Source organism: Penaeus japonicus, unplaced genomic scaffold (assembly GCF_977035675.1).
Source record: "Penaeus japonicus unplaced genomic scaffold, GWHDUDI00000001_assembly GWHDUDI00000012, whole genome shotgun sequence".
Taxonomy (NCBI): Eukaryota; Metazoa; Arthropoda; class Malacostraca; order Decapoda; family Penaeidae; genus Penaeus; species Penaeus japonicus.
In genome coordinates, this window is record NW_028234414.1 from 24,765,761 (window position 1) to 24,783,260 (window position 17,500).

Consider the following 17,500-nt stretch of genomic DNA (forward strand, 5'->3'; position numbering starts at 1 on the left):
ACGCGGCGGCCAAAACGTGAGAGTTAAGGAATATTGGATATTGAAAACTAATCGAGGGAAGGGAAGAAAAAAATAAAAATAAATTAATGAATAAGACCGACCAATCATGTGCCTCCCTTTCCCTTCATTTCTTTCTTCGCTCCCTCCCTACCTCACTCCTTCCTTTATTCCTTCCCTCCGTCCCTCCTTCCTTCCTTCATTTATTCCTTCCCTCCTTCCTTCCTTCCTCCCTCCCTCCTTCCTTCCTTCATTTATTCCTTCCCTCCTTCCTTCCTTCCTCCCTCCCTCCTTCCTTCCTTCATTTATTCCTTCCCTCCTTCCTTCCTTCCTCCCTCACTCCTTCCTTCCCTCCCTCCTTCCTTCCTTCCTCCCTCACTCCTTCCTTCCTCCCTCCCTCCTCTCCTCAGAATAACAGAAAGGAGAAGAGAGATACGTAGCAGAAGACATACAAAGACGATCAGTAAGAAAGTGATTTACCTGTAGGCCCTCGAAAACAAACAAACAAACACTTCGGTTCTTCGGTTCCTTTACCTGGAAAAGAGAGAGGAAAAAAACACATTAATCTCGTTGCATGTTGCATCAGAAAAAACATAAATCCCGGTGCATGTTGCATCAGATTATTTTCATCGCACTGCATGTTGCATCAGAAAAAATATTAATCCCGTTGTATGTTGCACCAGAAAAAATAATAATCCCGCTACATGTTGCATTAGATAAATAAGATTATAACCTGCAAAAATTTGTAGTAATAATCAGAATAAGATGATAATAATTGTAAAATAATATCGTAATATCCGTCATTATTGCAATAATAATATCACCAACAAACAATAAAAAGCATAATAATAACAATTATAATAATGATAAACAAATGAAAACGATGATGATAACAAAACCAATAATAATGACGATAACGACAACAGCAGCAACAACAACAATATTAATATCAACATCAGTATCAACACTAACAACAGTAGCAATAAAGACATCAACAATACATACCAAGCATCAACAAAACACACTAACAACAAACGTAACAACAATAAAATAACACACAACGACACACTATTAACAACAACAACAACAACAACAACAAAAATAACAACAGCAAGAATAAGCCACATAAACGCTATAGAAAGCCCCCCCCCCCCACCCGCCCCGTGTTCTGGCCCGCCGATAAGCCCGCCCGTGAAGCTAATCCAGACGAAACAAAAGCCAATAGGACTATTTTCTTCGAATGGGGGGAGGGGGAGGGGGAGGGAGGTCATGGAGGCCTAGAAAAATAATGTATGTTTCTTTCTTCTTTACCTTGCTATCTATTTGTTTGTGTGTTCTTCGTCATCTTCATACATACTGTACATACATACATACATACAGTATATATATATGTATATATATATATATATATATATATATATATATATATATATATATATATATATATATGAATTTATATATGTATATATATGATGAAAATGGCATGAGTGGGGAAGGGGGAGAGGTGAAATGAGAAAGGGAAAGTGGGAGAGAGGCAGGGGGAGAAGCAGAGAGCGAGGGGAAGGGGGGAGGGCATGGGGCCAGAGGGAAGGGAGGAAGGCAGGGAAAGAGCCAGGAAATAAAGAATATAAAGAGGAGGGAAAAAGGAGAAAGGGGAGAGAAGGGGGAGGGGGAGGAAGTGAGAGAGGGAGAGAGAATGAGAGGGAATGAGAGTGAGATGAGTGAAAGGGAGTGAGAGAGAGAGAGAGAGAGAGAGAGAGAGAGAGAGAGAGAGAGAGAGAGAGAGAGAGAGAGAGAGAGAGAGAGAGAGAGAGAAAGAGAGACGGGAGAGGTAGAGAGGGAGGTACGGAGAGGTAGAGAGGGAGAAGTAGAGAGGGAGAGGTAGAAAGGGAGAGAGGGAGATGTAGAGTGGGAGAGGGAAATAGGGCGAGGGAGGGACTCGAAGAAAAAAACTTTTCCAAATCCTATGGGATTGGCATCACGACCCCTTCCCTTCTCCCCCTCCATCCCCTGTCGTCATCTTTATTTCATTTCTTTGGCTACGATTTTTTTTTCATCTTTTTCCCTTCTTTATACTTAGTGACGGGGGAAGGGAGGAGGGGGCAAAGACGGAGGGGAGAGGGGTATGAATAGGGGGAGGGGTGGGGGATAGAGGAGGGATGAAAGTCTCCCTTCTAACAAACAGGTTTCTCATTAACAGTCAGACAAAAAGGGGATCTTTAAAAATTAGATACTAAAAGAGAAAAGAAAAAGAAAAAGACGTCACATTTCCGTTTTTATTCATTCCCCTTTTCTCTCTCCGTGTTCTTTCTCTTGAAGTACCTTTGAGCTTAATCTAATCTTCGTTTGGTCAATCATTTCGTATTTTGTTCTAGCTACACTTAACGACTCTTTTTATAATATTTTTTTTTCTTCTTTTTCCTTTTTCTCTCTCTCTCTCTCTCTCTCTCTCTCTCTCTCTCTCTCTCTCTCTCTCTCTCTCTCTCTCTCTCTCTCTCTTTCTCCTGCCTTCCCTCCTCCCTTCTCACTTCCTATCCTACTCATTTCTCCTCTCTCATAATTTTAATTTTGCCTCTCTCTCTCTCTCTTTCTTTCTTTTTTTTCTCTCTCTCTTTGTGTTTGTCTCATTCCCATTCCCCCACCCTCTCTCCCCCTCCCCCTCCCTCTCCCCTCCCGAGAACGGACCGACGGCCATAACAACCAATGCAAACAAATTATTTTATGGCCGTTCGACATCCTCCCCGGGCCATCCATTCAGAACTTTCCCGAGAGCTACGGCGCCCGTTAGCGTCACGCCGCCGCACCGTTGCCAGATACCCGACGGCACTTCGAGGAGAACCTTCTGGGGGAGGGGGGGGGGGTTGCCAGATAAACGAGAGCTTCATCAGCAATTGATGCCGTTCGCTAAGTGGTGTCGACAATGTTGTCAGCCGTGAGGTGGTGTCAGGTGTCGGGGGTTGTCAGGGATCTGAGGCTCTCCCCTGGGCTGCGCGACGGACGTGGCTCAAGAAGATGGCGTTTCCCGCAAAAGAAGGGATTCAAAAGTATTTTTTCATTTCTAAGACTTTGCCATTAAGAAAAGAATGGAAAGTTGATTAAATCCGACAACAGAATCGAGAAAACCAATGAGATGAAGGTCCCTGATGAACGTTAATAAGCAGAACTCAATCAATAAAATCATAATATATCAAACAACGAACGACCACTTCTTATCTTCTTTATTCCATCTTTACAACTCGAATCTTTGTCTCTCTATGTCTGTCCTCATCCCGATTTCCTCTGGTTTCTCTCCCTTTGTCTCTTCCTCTCTATTTCATCCTATGTCTCTCTCTCTTTATCTCGCTCTCTCTCTTTATCTCCATCTCTCTCCCTCTCTCTCTCTCTCTCTCTCTCTCTCTCTCTCTCTCTCTCTCTCTCTATATATATATATATATATATATATATATATATATATATATATATATATATATATATATATCATTCTCTATCTATTTTTCCCTCACTCTCCATCCTCTTATCCTGCCGTCCCTCTATCTCAGTGATGCCAAACTCTATCCTTCCCAAGGGCCGCACTTCAGACGACAGGAGTCATATACCGAATTGAAATGTATACAATTTGAAAACAAATATATGACATACACCTTAAAGTCTGATTTACAATTTGTTTTCAGCTTCCACTCAAATCCAATCTTTTTTTAGGTTAAGTAAAAATAATGGTTCCAACCATTATTATTATAAGGAGAGAAGGATTTCGTAGGATTCTCTGTGTGGGTCACCCTTTAGTTCTTCGAGGGCTACGACGAGGGGGAAATGTCTGTCAATTTCTCTCTCTCTCTCTCTCTCTCTCTCTCTCTCTCTCTCTCTCTCTCTCTCTCTCTCTCTCTCTCTCTCTCTCCTTAACCTCGTTATCTGGTCCCCCCAAATGTTCACTTCGGCTAAATGACCCAACATTTAAGGGCAGGACGGAAGAATGGGTGAGGGCAAGGGGGTGGCTGGAGGGAAAGTGGGTGAGGGGCAGGGGGTGAAGGGGAGGCAAGAGGCCAGTTGTGAGTTAATGATGGTCAACGTGGCGTAAGTGGGCCTAAGGCGTAAGACTGAGGTCAAAAAGAGAGAAAAAGGGGAAAATTTGGTGTGGTTGGGGTGAAGGGAAGGGAGAGGAAGGGTATGGGTTGGGGGAGGCAAAGAGGTGAGAGGGGGACTAGAGAATGGCGGGATAGGGAGAGAGGGCTGGGGAATAGAGAGTAGCGAGAGGGAACAATACTAGAGAATGGGGGGGGGGGAGAGGATTGAGGACTAGGAGAGGACTAGGAAACAGAGTGTAAAAGGAAGGGAGAAGGAGAGAGGGCTGAGGAATGGAGGGCAGATATAAGGAGAGGGAAGAGGGAAATTTTGGAGACGTAGGGCAAGGGGGGGGGGGCGAGAACTAGCGAGGAACTTTCGGGAAAAGTCTGGAAGAAGCAGCTACGCTCGATGATCGTATATACCCCCCTTGGATATTACTCCTTAATTGTGATAGTTAGGCTGTGAAAGTTGGGTGGAGAGAGGAATATATCTATCTATCCATCTATATCTATTTATTGAGGGGAGAGGAGGGAGGGAGGGAAAGAGAGAAAAATAGATAGACAGATGGAGAGAGAGAGCAAGTGGAACAGAAAACAGAGCTAACGTCAAAATCTATAAACATCTATCGACCTACTCTATTTCCCACAACCCAAGTCTCTATGAGCCTCCAAGTAGCAAGAGCCTCTCTCACTTCTATTTCTTCCTCTCTCCCTTCTCTGTCCAGAGACAGAGAAGAGAGGGAGAGAAAGAGAGAGAGAGACAGAGAGAGAGAGAGAGAGAGAGAGAGAGAGAGAGAGAGAGAGAGAGAGAGAGAGAGAGAGAGAGAGAGAGAGAGAGAGAGAGAGAGAGAATAGGGAGAATAGTCTTGCCAAGCATGCCATTCATCATCCTGGAATTCCTATATAAGGAGCCTGCGTGCCTGCAGGAAGGAGGGAGGGAGGGGGAGGGGGGAGAGGAGGAGGAGGAGAAAGAGGGGAAATGATGGTGATGATGATGATGACGATGATAATAAGGAGGAGGACGACAAGAAAAAAGAGACAACGTGTATGAAGCAGAGGGAAGAGTAACAAGAGAAGGAGGAGGAAGAGGAAGAGCGGGAGTGATAATAACTCGATTCCCAAGAGTGTCATCTCTCCTCATATCTCCTCGTGTCACCTCATCATCTCAGTCTTCAATGCCTCATAAATAAAAAAGGGTCGCGTCATCCGCCAACACAGACAAATCGCACTTAATGGCATAGCAACAGACACGATATACTACACGCCAAAGCAGTGGACACACCATACTCCACACCACGGCAGCCGGTACATCATACTACCCAAAACACCATAGCAAAAGACACACCGTATTGCACACCATTTCAACAGACAGACCCCACTCCACACCACAGCAACAGGCACACCATACCCTGCACCACGTCAAGATACTCCACGGCAACAAGCACACCATACCCTACACCACGGCAACAGACACGCCATAAACCACACCATAACAGACACACCATACTCAACACCATAACAACAGACACACCACACTCAACACCATAACAGACACACCACACTCAACACCACCGAAACCCCAGGCAAAGGCAAATACTTTAGGACGCTGCAAGATCAACATCTTTCACGTATTTCAACACCAAACCTTTAATGACAACACTTGACACAATTTTCAACGGAACTATGTGACGTGTGATCTTAAAGACTTTACAAACTCTCGCTTTTCATTGATCATCGACTCTATTATATACCCCCCCCCCCATCCACTCCCCCTATCTATTCAGTCCCTTCGGATCCCCCTTCCCCCCTCCCCCTTACCCTCCACTCTCCTTCGTTTTCTTCCCTCCTCCTTTCTTCCCTTATTTTTTCTTAACCGTGGTTTCCCGTTTTTTTTTTCTAAACCCTCCGCTCTAGCCATCAGTGCAAGACAAGAACAACAATAACAATACATATAATAATAATAATAATGACAATCATAACAATAATAATTATAATAATAATGATAAATACAATAATAATGATTATGATAATAATCAACAATAAAAATAATAATATTAACAATAAGATTAATAATAATAATAATAATAATAATAATAATAATATCTTCACAGATCGAAATTATTCCCCCAAATGTGCATTCTCATGGTTCAGATACAACACAAACAGATCCCTCATTACAATTTCCTATATCAACTTCTACCTCCATATCCGCAGCCACCCCCCTTCCCCTCCCCCCCCTTCTACCACCAAACCTTAAAAAAATCCACAGCCAAATTTGACGTCGCTCGCCCGACACAAGGCCAAATGATGGAGCCATTGCGATCTTGCATAACATGAGGCCGCCGTGTCCTCTCGTTCACACCCGAGAGAGGAAAGTGGATTTGGCTCGCGAGCTGAATTCCTTTTCTGTCCTCATTGCTTCGCTTTGAGAAAACTTCTAAATTACTCGAAAGAGGAATGTATATATGAATATGGTTACATCTAGTTATTTATCTATCTAATTCAATAGAACTTGTTAATAAAGGCCAACATATTCTAATAAAACATAGTACGCTGGAATAACAAAACGGGATAATCATAAAAAAATAACAATAAGAGTATATTACATTAATTATAGTTAATCATATAACGATAACTAACGATGACGATAACAGCCCAACAGTAGCAATGTCCATAATAATCTCATTTAAGGCGAGGAGGGGAAAAATTAACTACTCTCAAGCCCCTCACTCCCCCCCCCCACCCCTCCAACACACTCCTGCCTCTTTTTCCCCTCCATTCGCCCCGACGTCTTCCAAGGGGAAAAAAATCACTCCCCTCCTGCCCCCTCTCCCCCCTCCCCCAACTCTATGAAGAATCACCGAGGAAATAAAATGACAATAGAATTTCCAGACGACTGACTTTCAGATTAATATTCTCACGGTTGGGTCGCCTCCCGCCTCGGCCACTGAGGGAAAGAGGGAGGGGAGGGAGAGTAAGCGGGAGGGAGGAAGGGAGGGAGAGGGGAGAGGGGAGGAGGGGAGGAGGGAGGGTGGAAGGGAGAGAGAAAGAAAGAGAGAGAGAGAGAGAGAGAGAGAGAGAGAGAGAGAGAGAGAGAGAGAGAGAGAGAGAGAGAGAGAGAGAGAGAATGAGAAAGAGAGAGAGAGAGAGAGAGAGAGAGAGAGAGAGAGAGAGAGAGAGAGAGAGAGAGAGAGCGCGCAAGAGAGGCACATATAGATAAATAGATAGAGAGCGAAAACGATAGATAAACCATACATACCCCGATGCTATCCCAGTTCATTCCAGGACCTCCTCCCCAGCCCCCAGTACCACCCCCACATGCCCCAGGGGATCCCATTCCAGGTGATACCAACTTGCAGCACCCACAGCCCGGCATTCCAATCCCACACTCCTTACCAGCCTGCAACTTGTGCTCCGGCCAATCCTTATCCTAACAGCGTGTTGCAATACCTCGCCCGTATTGCAACGTCCGCCTTGACATCTGTATTTCAACGTCTGCAACGTGGCCGTTCGTTCCCTGTTGCAGAGCGCGACGGCCCCATTGCGTATTATGTTCCAGGCCGCGCCGCGTCGCTGTAATTGCTGCTTTCCAGCGTCAGTGACCTAGTGCGCGGCAGCGACACCTCTCGCTCTCTGCCGCTGTCTCTCTCTCTTTATTCGTTTATTTCTCCTTCTCTCTTGCTTCCTGCTTGTATATTGCTCTCTCGGGGCCTATTTGATTCTCTCCCTCTCCTCCCTCTTCTTTTTCTCTCTCTCTTTGTGACTGTTCCCTTATTTTCATTTTTTTTTTGTTTGTTTGTTTCTCGAACTTTTTTTTCTTTCCCTCTTTTTTTCTTTCTATTACTACCTGCCTGCCCCTCTTTCTCTCTCTACCTATCCCTCTGTCCCTCTGCCCTATCTACGTCTCTATTCCTATCATTTTCTCTCCCTCTCGCCATCTTCACCATACTCCCATCTGCCTCTTCCATCTTCCACACCACCATCATCATAGTCTTCCAGCGTAGAGGAAGAAGGGCAGGGGAGTACCTTCCTCTTCCTCCTCTTCCTTCAGAGAACATGATGATCCACTCGTAATCCGCGGAGGAGATCAGATTACAGTACGAAACGCCCATTCCAGCGACTCCTCCCCCACTCCCACTCCTACCCCCCCTCCCGCTCTCCCCCTACCCAACTGGGAAATGTTCCTCCTCCTTCATCTCTCCTCTTCTACTTTACTCTCCTCCTCTCTTCTCTGCCCTCTACTCTTCCCTCCCCTTCCTCTCCTCTCCTCACCCTTCCTATCTCCCCTCTATGTCCCCTCCTCCACTCTCCTCTCCGTCTCCTCCTCTTCTCTCCTCCCCTCCCCTCTAGGTCTCCTCATCTCTCCTCTCTCTTCCCTCCTCCCCTCCCCACCCCCCTATCTTCTTTGTCCCCCTCTCTCCTCTCCTCCTCCTCTCTCGGTCCCCTCTTACCCTCCCAACTCTCTTCTCCTCCTCTCCCCTTCTTCCCCTCTCCTCTCCTCCCCTCTCCTCAGTCACTCTCCTAATTTACATGTCCCGCTAATATACATCCTCTTCACCTTTTCCTTCTGGGGCGAAGGAACATGAACACTTCGTCGTCAGGGGAAGATGCCTTCAAATGGGTCCTGGCTGGGGGGAGGGAGGAACAGGTAAAGGGTGAGGGGAGAGAGGGGGTGGGGAGGGAGAGATGGGGACTGGGGAGAGGGAGGAAGGAGAGGGAGTAGAGAGACTAGAGTGAGGGAGGGGAGGTAGGAGGGAGCAGAGAGAAGATGGGGGTGAGGGAGAGGGGGGAGATAGAGGGAAAGGAGAGAGAGAGAGGGAGAGGAAAGAGAGAGATAGAGGGGGAGAGAAGAGAGAGATAGAGGGGGAGAGAAGAGAGAGAGGGAGAGAGGAGAGAGAGAGGGGGAGAGGAGAGAGAGAGTGAGAGAGGGAGAGGAAAAAGAGAGTGAGAGACGTCAGAAAGAGAGAGAGGGAGAGAGAGAGGAGACGCGCGAGAGAGAACGGGTCAAAGGAGGGAACGAACTTAGTATGGAAATGAGGAAACTTGCATGACTGTAGCCAGGGAAAGGATCACATAAGGTTCGAAACTCACTCGAGGGACTCCAGAACATCCTGTTATCTTTGGCTCCTCTCACATTCTTCACTTTTCGCTTTAAACCCATCGTATGGTGTGGCCTCCCCACCCCACCCTCACCACCACCTTCCCCTCCCCCCTCCCCTCCTTTGGGGTCTCCGTCGCCGTTCTTTATATAATTTCTTCTGGTTTATATTTTTTAGCGGCGGGAAGTCGGCGATGCTTTGGGAGGGGAAAGGGGGGTGAAAGAGGAGGGGAGAGGGGGTGATGGAGGAGGAGGAGGAGGGGAAGGGAAAGGGGGTGATGGAGGAGGAGGGGAGAGGGGGTGATGGAGGAGGAGGGGCAAGGGGGGTGATGGAGGAGGAGGGGAGAGGGGGTGATGGAGGAGGAGGGGCAAGGGGGGTGATGGAGGAGGAGGGGCAAGGGGGGTGATGGAGGAGGAGGGGCAAGGGGGGTGATGGAGGAGGAGGGGCAAGGGGGGTGAGGGCGGAGGAGGGGAAAGGAGGTGATGGAGGAGGAGGGGCAAGGGGGGTGATGGAGGAGGAGGGGCAAGGGGGGTGATGGAGGAGGAGGAGGAGGGGAAAGGAGGTGATGGAGGAGGAGGGGCAAGGGGGGTGATGGAGGAGGAGGGGCAAGGGGGGTGATGGAGGAGGAGGAGGAGGGGCAAGGGGGGTGATGGAGGAGGAGGGGCAAGGGGGGTGATGGAGGAGGAGGAGGAGGGGAAAGGGGGTGATGGAGGAGGAGGGGCAAGGGGGGGGATGGAGGAGGAGGGGCAAGGGGGGGGATGGAGGAGGAGGGGCAAGGGGGGTGATGGAGGAGGAGGGGCAAGGGGGGTGATGGAGGAGGGGAGAGGGGGTGATGGAGGAGGAGGGGCAAGGGGGGTGATGGAGGAGGAGGAGGAGGGGAAAGGGGGTGATGGAGGAGGAGGAGGAGGGGAAAGGGGGTGATGGAGGAGGACAAGGGAAAAGGGGGGTGGTGGAGGAGGAGGAGGAGGGAAAGGGGGTGATGGAGGAGGAGGAGGAGGAGGAGGGAAAGGGGATGATGGAGGAGGAGGAGGAGGGAAAAGGGGTGATGGAGGAGGACAAGGGAAAAGGGGGGTGGTGGAGGAGGAGGAGGAGGGGATAGGGGGTGATGGAGGAGGAGGAGGGAAAGGGGGTGATGGAGGAGGAGGAGGAGGGAAAAGGGGTGATGGAGGAGGAGGAGGAGGAGGAGGAGGGAAAAGGGGTGATGTAGGAGGACAAGGGAAAAGGGGGGTGGTGGAGGAGGAGGAGGAGGGGAAAGGGGGTGATGGAGGAGGAGGAGGGGAAAGGGGGTGATGGAAGAGGAGGAGGGGAAAGGGGGTGATGGAGGAGGAGGAGGGGAAAGGGGGTGATGGAGGAGGAGGAGGGGAAAGGGGGTGATGGAGGAGGGGAAAGGGGTGATGGAGGAGGAGGAGGGAAAAGGGGAGTGATGGAGGAGGAGGGGAAAGAGGGGTTATGGAGGAGGGGAAAGAGGGGTTATGGAGGAGGAGGATGGAAAAGGGGGGTGATGGTGGAAGGAAAAGGGGGGTGATGGAGGAGGGGAAAGGGGGTGATGGAGGAGGAGGAGAATGAAAAGGAGGGTTAGGAAGGAAAAGGGAAGAGGAGGAGGTGGAGAAGGTGGAGGAGAATTGAGAGAAATAGAAGAAGCAAAAGGAGGAGTCTATTTTCTTAAATAAAGAAAAATAAGAATAAATATAAACAAGAAAGATAAACAGAAGCAGAAGACAGCGAAAAAAAACATACTATAACGACAAAACAGAAGACAGCGGCGAGGAATACGACAGGAACATTCCAACGACGACACTTAACAGGCGACGACAACACCTGCTCCGGCTTGCATGGGGGTGGGGGGAGGAGGAGGATCATGCCACCTCCCTCCTCTCTCTCTCTCTCTCTCTCTCTCTCTCTCTCTCTCTCTCTCTCTCTCTCTCTCTCTCTCTCTCTCTCTCTCTCTCTTTCTTTCTCTCACTCTCTCTCTCTCTCTCTCTTTCTCTCACTCTCTACTTCTCTTTCTCTCCCTCTCTCCCTCTCTTTCACTCATTCACTCACTCTCTCTCTCTCTTTCTCTCACTCTCTCTCTCTCTTTCACTCACTCACTCTCTCTCTTTCACTCACTAACTCTCACTCCCTCTCTCTTCCACCCCCATCCCCCACTCACTCTCTCTTGCAAATGCCAGGCGAGATAAAGCAACGCGATCCTTTATTGTCTTTCAAGATTTTCTACAAGGTGGGATAAGGCAACGAGAGGGAAAATGAGTTAAGGAAGAAATAAAACAACTGGAAAATAAATAAATAAATAAATACCTTGGATAAAGAGAATAAATATCTCGGAACGGATAAATAATCGGCAAAGGAAACAAAAAAAAACATAGTAAAAAAAAAGGGGTGTGTATAACATAAAATCGTAAACGGGAAAAGGAGAGAGAGAAAAAAAAACAAAAGGAGCTGAAACTTCCGAATCAAAATTCCAAACAGGTTTCGACAAGTTTTACTCAGGACCTTCGAAATCCTGAGCCGGTAAACAGTGCCATTCGAGACGAGTGCCAATCAGAATAACATCGCCCCTCCTGTCTTAGGTCGACCCATCCCATTTACATATCTCTTTTGCGCCTCCGGTCCTAAATTCCCTTTGTGAAACGGGCCCTTAAAAGAATAAACATAAAAATCAGAGTATGGAACGACACGCAGCGGCCTACAAAAAGAGACTCGCGACTTGCACAAAGCGGTGGCAAAGGGTGGTTCCTATCCCCCCCTACCCCTACCCCTAGCCCCACCACTTCGACCCCAACCCCCTTTACTTTCTCCTTCCCTCCCTCCTCTCTTATATTCGGAGCTGGTCTTTTTTCTCTCTCTCTTTGGGCTCTCCTTTCTTTAAAATTCTCCTCTTCCTACTCCCCCCCCCCCCGCCCTACCTCTTCTTCTTCTTGCTCCTTTCCCCCTCCAATTCTCCTTCTTCTTCCTTCTCCTACTCACTTCCAAAAAATCGCCATATAATAAGAACAAAAACAATAATAAGGCAAAAACGATGATGACCATGATAAAGATGATGACGACTAAGTCGGCGACGACAACAACAGTAAACGAATAAAAAAAAAAGGAAGAGCAATCTATCAAAGGTAAGACGCGAAGTGGAGCGCAAGCCTCATCCCTCTCGATTCCCCGGGCGTCGCGGCGGTCACGTTATCAATCCGTCCCGGCCTGGCGTCGGGGCTCCGGTAAACACCAGTCGATCCGCGGCTGAAAAATGGGAGCAAATACTGGGGAAATAAACGTGTAGGGGGAGAGGGGTGGGGGTTTTGGGGTTTTGGGGTTTGGTGGAGGGGGATTCAGGTGGGTTGTGGGGAGGGGGGGAGGGTGAGGTGAAGGGAAGAGGGTGGGAGTGGCGCGAGGTATGAAATCTATTTTTTAACGTTAGAGTTCTTATTCCCCGTGGGAGGTGGCAGTCAACAAATCTTTCATATTGCCCTGTCGATTTTATTTTATCTTCCTTTTCATCTTTTTTCTTCTTTTTTTTTCTTAACTTGTTTGGCTGAATTCCTCGATAGAAAGATATGGTCTTCACTTCATTCGAGGTGATGTTTTCGACGCGAGGCAAATCTACGGGTCTTGCGAGCCATGTTTCATTATATGGCATCCTAAAAATATTTTTCGTCGATTTCCTATACTTTCATCACAGCGCCCACAGTTATTATAGAATCAAACCCTGTTTTTAGTATATAATGATACATTCATTGTGAACAAATAATTTTATCACTACCGTTCAAAAAATGAATAAAAAATATTATAATAACTTTCTGATGAACATCTTCATCCTAATGATAATGATAGTAATAATAACACCCCTTTCACGCCGCCCTAAGAACACGCCCCTACGGCCTACGAAAGCGTGCAGGCCTGGGAAACGGCAAGGGAAAGTGAGCTACGGGAAAGCGGTTCCGGCGAGAGTCCGACGTAACACGAAATGGCACTCTGCGAAGGACCGTCCGAATCGGGAGGCTGGAGACGAAAAGGGGGTAGGGGTAGGGAGGGAGGGGACCTCTTTCCTCTCTCCTCCCCCTTCCTCTTACCCTCCCTCCTATGTGTTTTTTTTTTAAAGTTGCTTGTAATTGTAAACTTCTTTTCTTTGTATGTGGTTGGTATATGTGACTTTATTCTCTTTCTCTTTCTCTCTCTCTCTCTCTCTCTCTCTCTCTCTCTCTCTCTCTCTCTCTCTCTCCCTAACACACCCTCGATCACGTACCATAAACAACAGTCTGAAAAACAAAACTTTATTGCACTCCATCAAAACACGTTCGGAAATCACTACCAACACCTACCTCTCGGAGGAAAAGATTTCACGAGGTAAAAGAAAAAAAAAATCACGGGCTCCAAAGAGAGAAAGAAAAAAAAAGACACGAGAAGGAAAAGGAAAAATCTTCCGTCTCAACTTGCCGGAGATAAGAGCCAAGTGATGTCAAAGTCTTCACTCCTCTAACCTTCTTCTTCCACCCCCTGCATCCTCCTCCCTTTTCTACCCTCTGATTCCTATCTCCCCTTCCCCTCTTCCACCCCCTGCATCCTCCCATCCCTTCTCCTCCCCCCTCTCCCTCTTCCACCCTCTGCATCCTCCGCCCCTCCCCTTCCTGTTCCCACCTCCCCTCCTCCTCTCCCTCTTCCACCCCTGCATCCTACCTTCTCCTTCACCACTCTTTCTTCCACCCCTTTCATCCTCTCTCCTCTTCCCTCTACCCCCTCCCCCCAGCCCACTTGCATCTCCCCACCCGTCAAGCTGTGTGAAGAGTGCCGTTAAGAATGGCGATGGGCGATGATCACGAAAGTTAAAAGAAAAAAAGCACGGAAAACAAAGAAACAAGCACATGTATCGAATCACGTCTTATCAACGCATTTTAAAAGCATAGTAGTGTAATATTTCTAAGCGGAAAATGTAACTGTTTTTTAACCACGCATCAGTCTGTATTTACACATCTCGGCTAGTTCGTCATTGTTTCATGTATAACTAGTCTTTGTTTATTTTTCCTCATTCTTTTCTTTCTCCTACTACCCCCCCCCCCGCGTCATTTTTTTTCAAGGAGATTTATTGACATATGCCGCCATGCATCATCAAAGCACTTTGCCGACACTCTTGCTTCGTAAACAGAGAGGGGGAGAGGGTAAGAGGGAGAGGGAAGGAGGAAGAGGGAGAAGAAGTGAGAGGAGGGAGAGGGAGAGAGTGATAGAGATAGAATATATATATATATATATATATATATATATATATATTATATATATATATATATATGTATATGTATATATATATATATATATATATATATGTATGTATATATATATATATATATATATATATATATTATATATATATATATATATATATATATATATATATATAAAGTAAGACAGAGAACGAAATACAAGAAAACAAACAAGAACGAAAAAACAAATCAACGAAAAACGCAAAAGAGACTGGGAGGCGAAAAGAACTCGAAAGGACACGAGAGCGAATGAAAATGGGGAAATAGAGGGAAGGAAGTGAAGGAAGGGAAGGAGGGAAGGGGAGGGAGGGGAGACATAAGGCTTGGAAATGGAGGGAATAAAATTAGGTACGTGAGTGGCCTTTCCGCGGAGGAAGGATAATGATCACGGACTCTCGACAGTTCCGAATCCTCCGGCCGTAATAGCGGAAAGCACGAACGAGCGAACGAGCCGATTTCTCGTGCCGTTCCGATCCCCAACCCCCTCTTACCCCTATCCCGCCAGCCCTATTCCTTCACACCCTACACCTACTCTCCTATTCCCTACCCACTATCCACTCACCCTGGCCCCTATTTTCTCATCCCTATCCCCTATCCCATCCCCCCCACATTCCCTGTATTTCAACTTCACTTTTCTTCTTCATTTTTTTCTGTGATACCAGCATTGTTAACATCATTTTAATCATCGCCTTCATCCTTAGTAACATTATTATTGTTACCATCATTAAGTCACTACCATCATTATCAATATCATTAACATCAACAAAGAATCATTAATACCATTACGTCACCAATAGTAGCGATTAGTCATTATTACCGATAGTCGTTTCGTTTATGACATGACAATAATCATTATCAGTGATATCAATAAACAAACAAAACAATATATATCTAAAATCAAATTGAGCTTAGAATGAAAATGGAATGCAATGAATGTAAAAGTCAACGGTAGGTTGCTTTTTTTCGGATTTCCGGATTTTCTGTTTTCGTTAACATATGAGAACAGTGAGTAATGCCTTAAAATAGGTCGTGGAAAATAAATGTTCTTTTTTTCTGATAACTAAAGACAGACAGACAGAAAGACACTCACAAAACCACCCATACACAGGCAAAGACGCAGTAATTAATCACACCCTAATTTTGTACCTACCCTAGATGTCTCGTCTCTCTTTCCATCCTTATTCAAACCCATTTTATCCATCCACCCTCATCCCTAGATTCCATCCACCCCGACACCCCCTCCTGGTATTCCTTCCAACCCATTCGACTGACCCTTCCCACCCCCAACCTGAGCCCCCCTCCCCCTCCCCCTACCCCCAGATCTCAGCTAACCTGAGATAACCCTCCTCCGTTCTCCCAACTTAAGATCCCGCTCCCCCTCCACCCCCCACCCCCACCCCCTTCGCGAACGTGTCAATAAAATGATCAACCTCAGCGTAAAGCGTTCCGTCTGCCTCTCGTAAAGGTGAGTCTCCCAACATCTGTTTTATTGTTGATCGTAAACTAGTGCCTTACCCCCCTATCTGTGAGTTGGGGGGGGGGGGTTGTGTGTCTGTGTGTGTGTGTGTGTGTGTGTGTGTGTGTGTGTGTGTGTGTGTGTGAGAGAGAGAGAGAGAGAGAGAGAGTGAGAGAGAGAGAGAGAGAGAGAGAGAGAGAGAGAGAGAGAGAGAGAGAGAGAGAGAGAGAGAGAGAGAGAGAGAGAGAGAGAGAGAGAGAGAGAGAGAGAGAGAGAGAGAGAGAGAGAAAGAGAGAGAGAGAGATCTTCCAGCCTCACCTTCCTCGCTGTCGGAGGCGCATCCGGAGCTCCTCTTCCGATTGCGACTCCCGCCGTTCTTCATCTTAACACTCCGGAAGCGCTCGAAGGTGCGCGTGGGGAGGCTCCTGGACATCTTCATGCCTTCTTCGCTGGAGTCCTTCCTGGAGGAACGAAACAGACGGTCGCGGAAGGAGGGCGAGTCTTTCTCACCCTTCCGAGTTTTCAGTTTGTCACTGTTTGTCCTCCTGTTCCCGGCGCCCGACGGTTTGGCAGTCGGTTCCACGAACTCGCTCACGCTCCGCACGAGAACGCGGTTCCGCGCCCGCGACAGGTCGTCCGAGCTCCGCTGCTTGTAGACGCGCAACGCCCCTTCCACCTCCTGACTCCGGCGCTTGGTCCGGTAGTCGAGCGTCCTGGACTTGATGGTCGGGGAGTCCATGCCCTCCGAAAGCAAGAAGTACCTGCTGGAGGAGGAACTCTCGGGGGTGTCGGGAGTGCCGGGGGTGTCGGACGACCCCTGGAACGAGGAGGAGAAGGAGGGGCACTCTGCGAGCGGATGGTGTGACGGGGAGGTGGGGGAGTCCCCCCTTTCGCGGGCCTTCTTCCGGGCGTCCCTCTTGGGCCGCGGCGGAGGCACGGGAGGGAGGTCGTTCGTGAAGCAGATGATGTCCCCGGGGGAAGCCCCGTCGCCCGCGCCCGTGGCCGCCAGCATCTGCGTGGCGACGCTGAGAGCGATATCCAGTCGCATGCTAGATGAGAATACGCGGCCGTCCTCAAGAGACGTGGCGGGGCTGCCGTCGGCGTCGTCGCTGAAGAACACCTTGTCCGAGCTCGGCGTGTGCGTGTCTTCGGCCGCGGGGATGTTCTCCTTGAGCTCCTCGCAGTAAAGGTCCTCCTGGAGGCAGATGCCGTCGCGCTTGGAGCGGCGTCGCTGCTTCCCCGCGCCGCCCATGCTGATCGGAAACTCCTGCGCCATGAACAGGGACTTCCTTCTCTCTCGCAGCTTGATCTCCTTGTCCAGGTAGCAGGTTTCCGGACGCGGTTTCAGGCCGAGCCTCTGGGCCTCCTCATTGCGCATGTGCTCCCTCATCAGGAAGGGGTTGGCGTCCTCCTCGTCCCCCGAAGTGGAGGAGAGCGCGAGGCTGCTCCTCCGCCGCTTGACAAGCCCCACCTCGTCGTCTGTGTAGAACTTGGCCATGGACTCCGGCCGCGGCACGGACGGCAGGTCCTCCACGCCCAGATTGATGGTGAACCGCTTGTTGTTGGCCGCCCGCGACGCCCGGCTGTTGGGCGCGTCCTCCTTGGCGCGGAAGACCACAGGGCAGTCTGGGGAAACAAGGACAG

The 17,500-nt window shown here is 48.3% G+C and overlaps 2 protein-coding genes across 6 annotated transcripts in view; both read right to left on the bottom strand.

Annotated features, from left to right (window-relative positions):
• LOC122261914 (uncharacterized) overlaps nt 1-17,500 on the bottom strand; it is a 677,613-nt gene that overhangs the window by 344,566 nt on the left and 315,547 nt on the right. The window lies entirely within an intron of this gene.
• LOC122261750 (uncharacterized) overlaps nt 1-17,500 on the bottom strand; it is a 102,416-nt gene that overhangs the window by 83,902 nt on the left and 1,014 nt on the right. The window contains exons 2-3 of one of the 2 annotated variants that reach the window (XM_043029545.2): nt 16,175-17,482; nt 1-531 (exon numbers count right to left, since the gene is read on the bottom strand). The exon at nt 1-531 is cut by the window's left edge and continues 1,384 nt beyond it. In XM_043029545.2, the coding sequence (XP_042885479.2) occupies nt 458-531; nt 16,175-17,482 (1,382 nt within the window). In that variant the 3' untranslated portion in view covers nt 1-457. The remainder of the gene's footprint in view (nt 532-16,174; nt 17,483-17,500) is intronic. The other variant, XM_043029546.2, reaches the window with a different exon arrangement.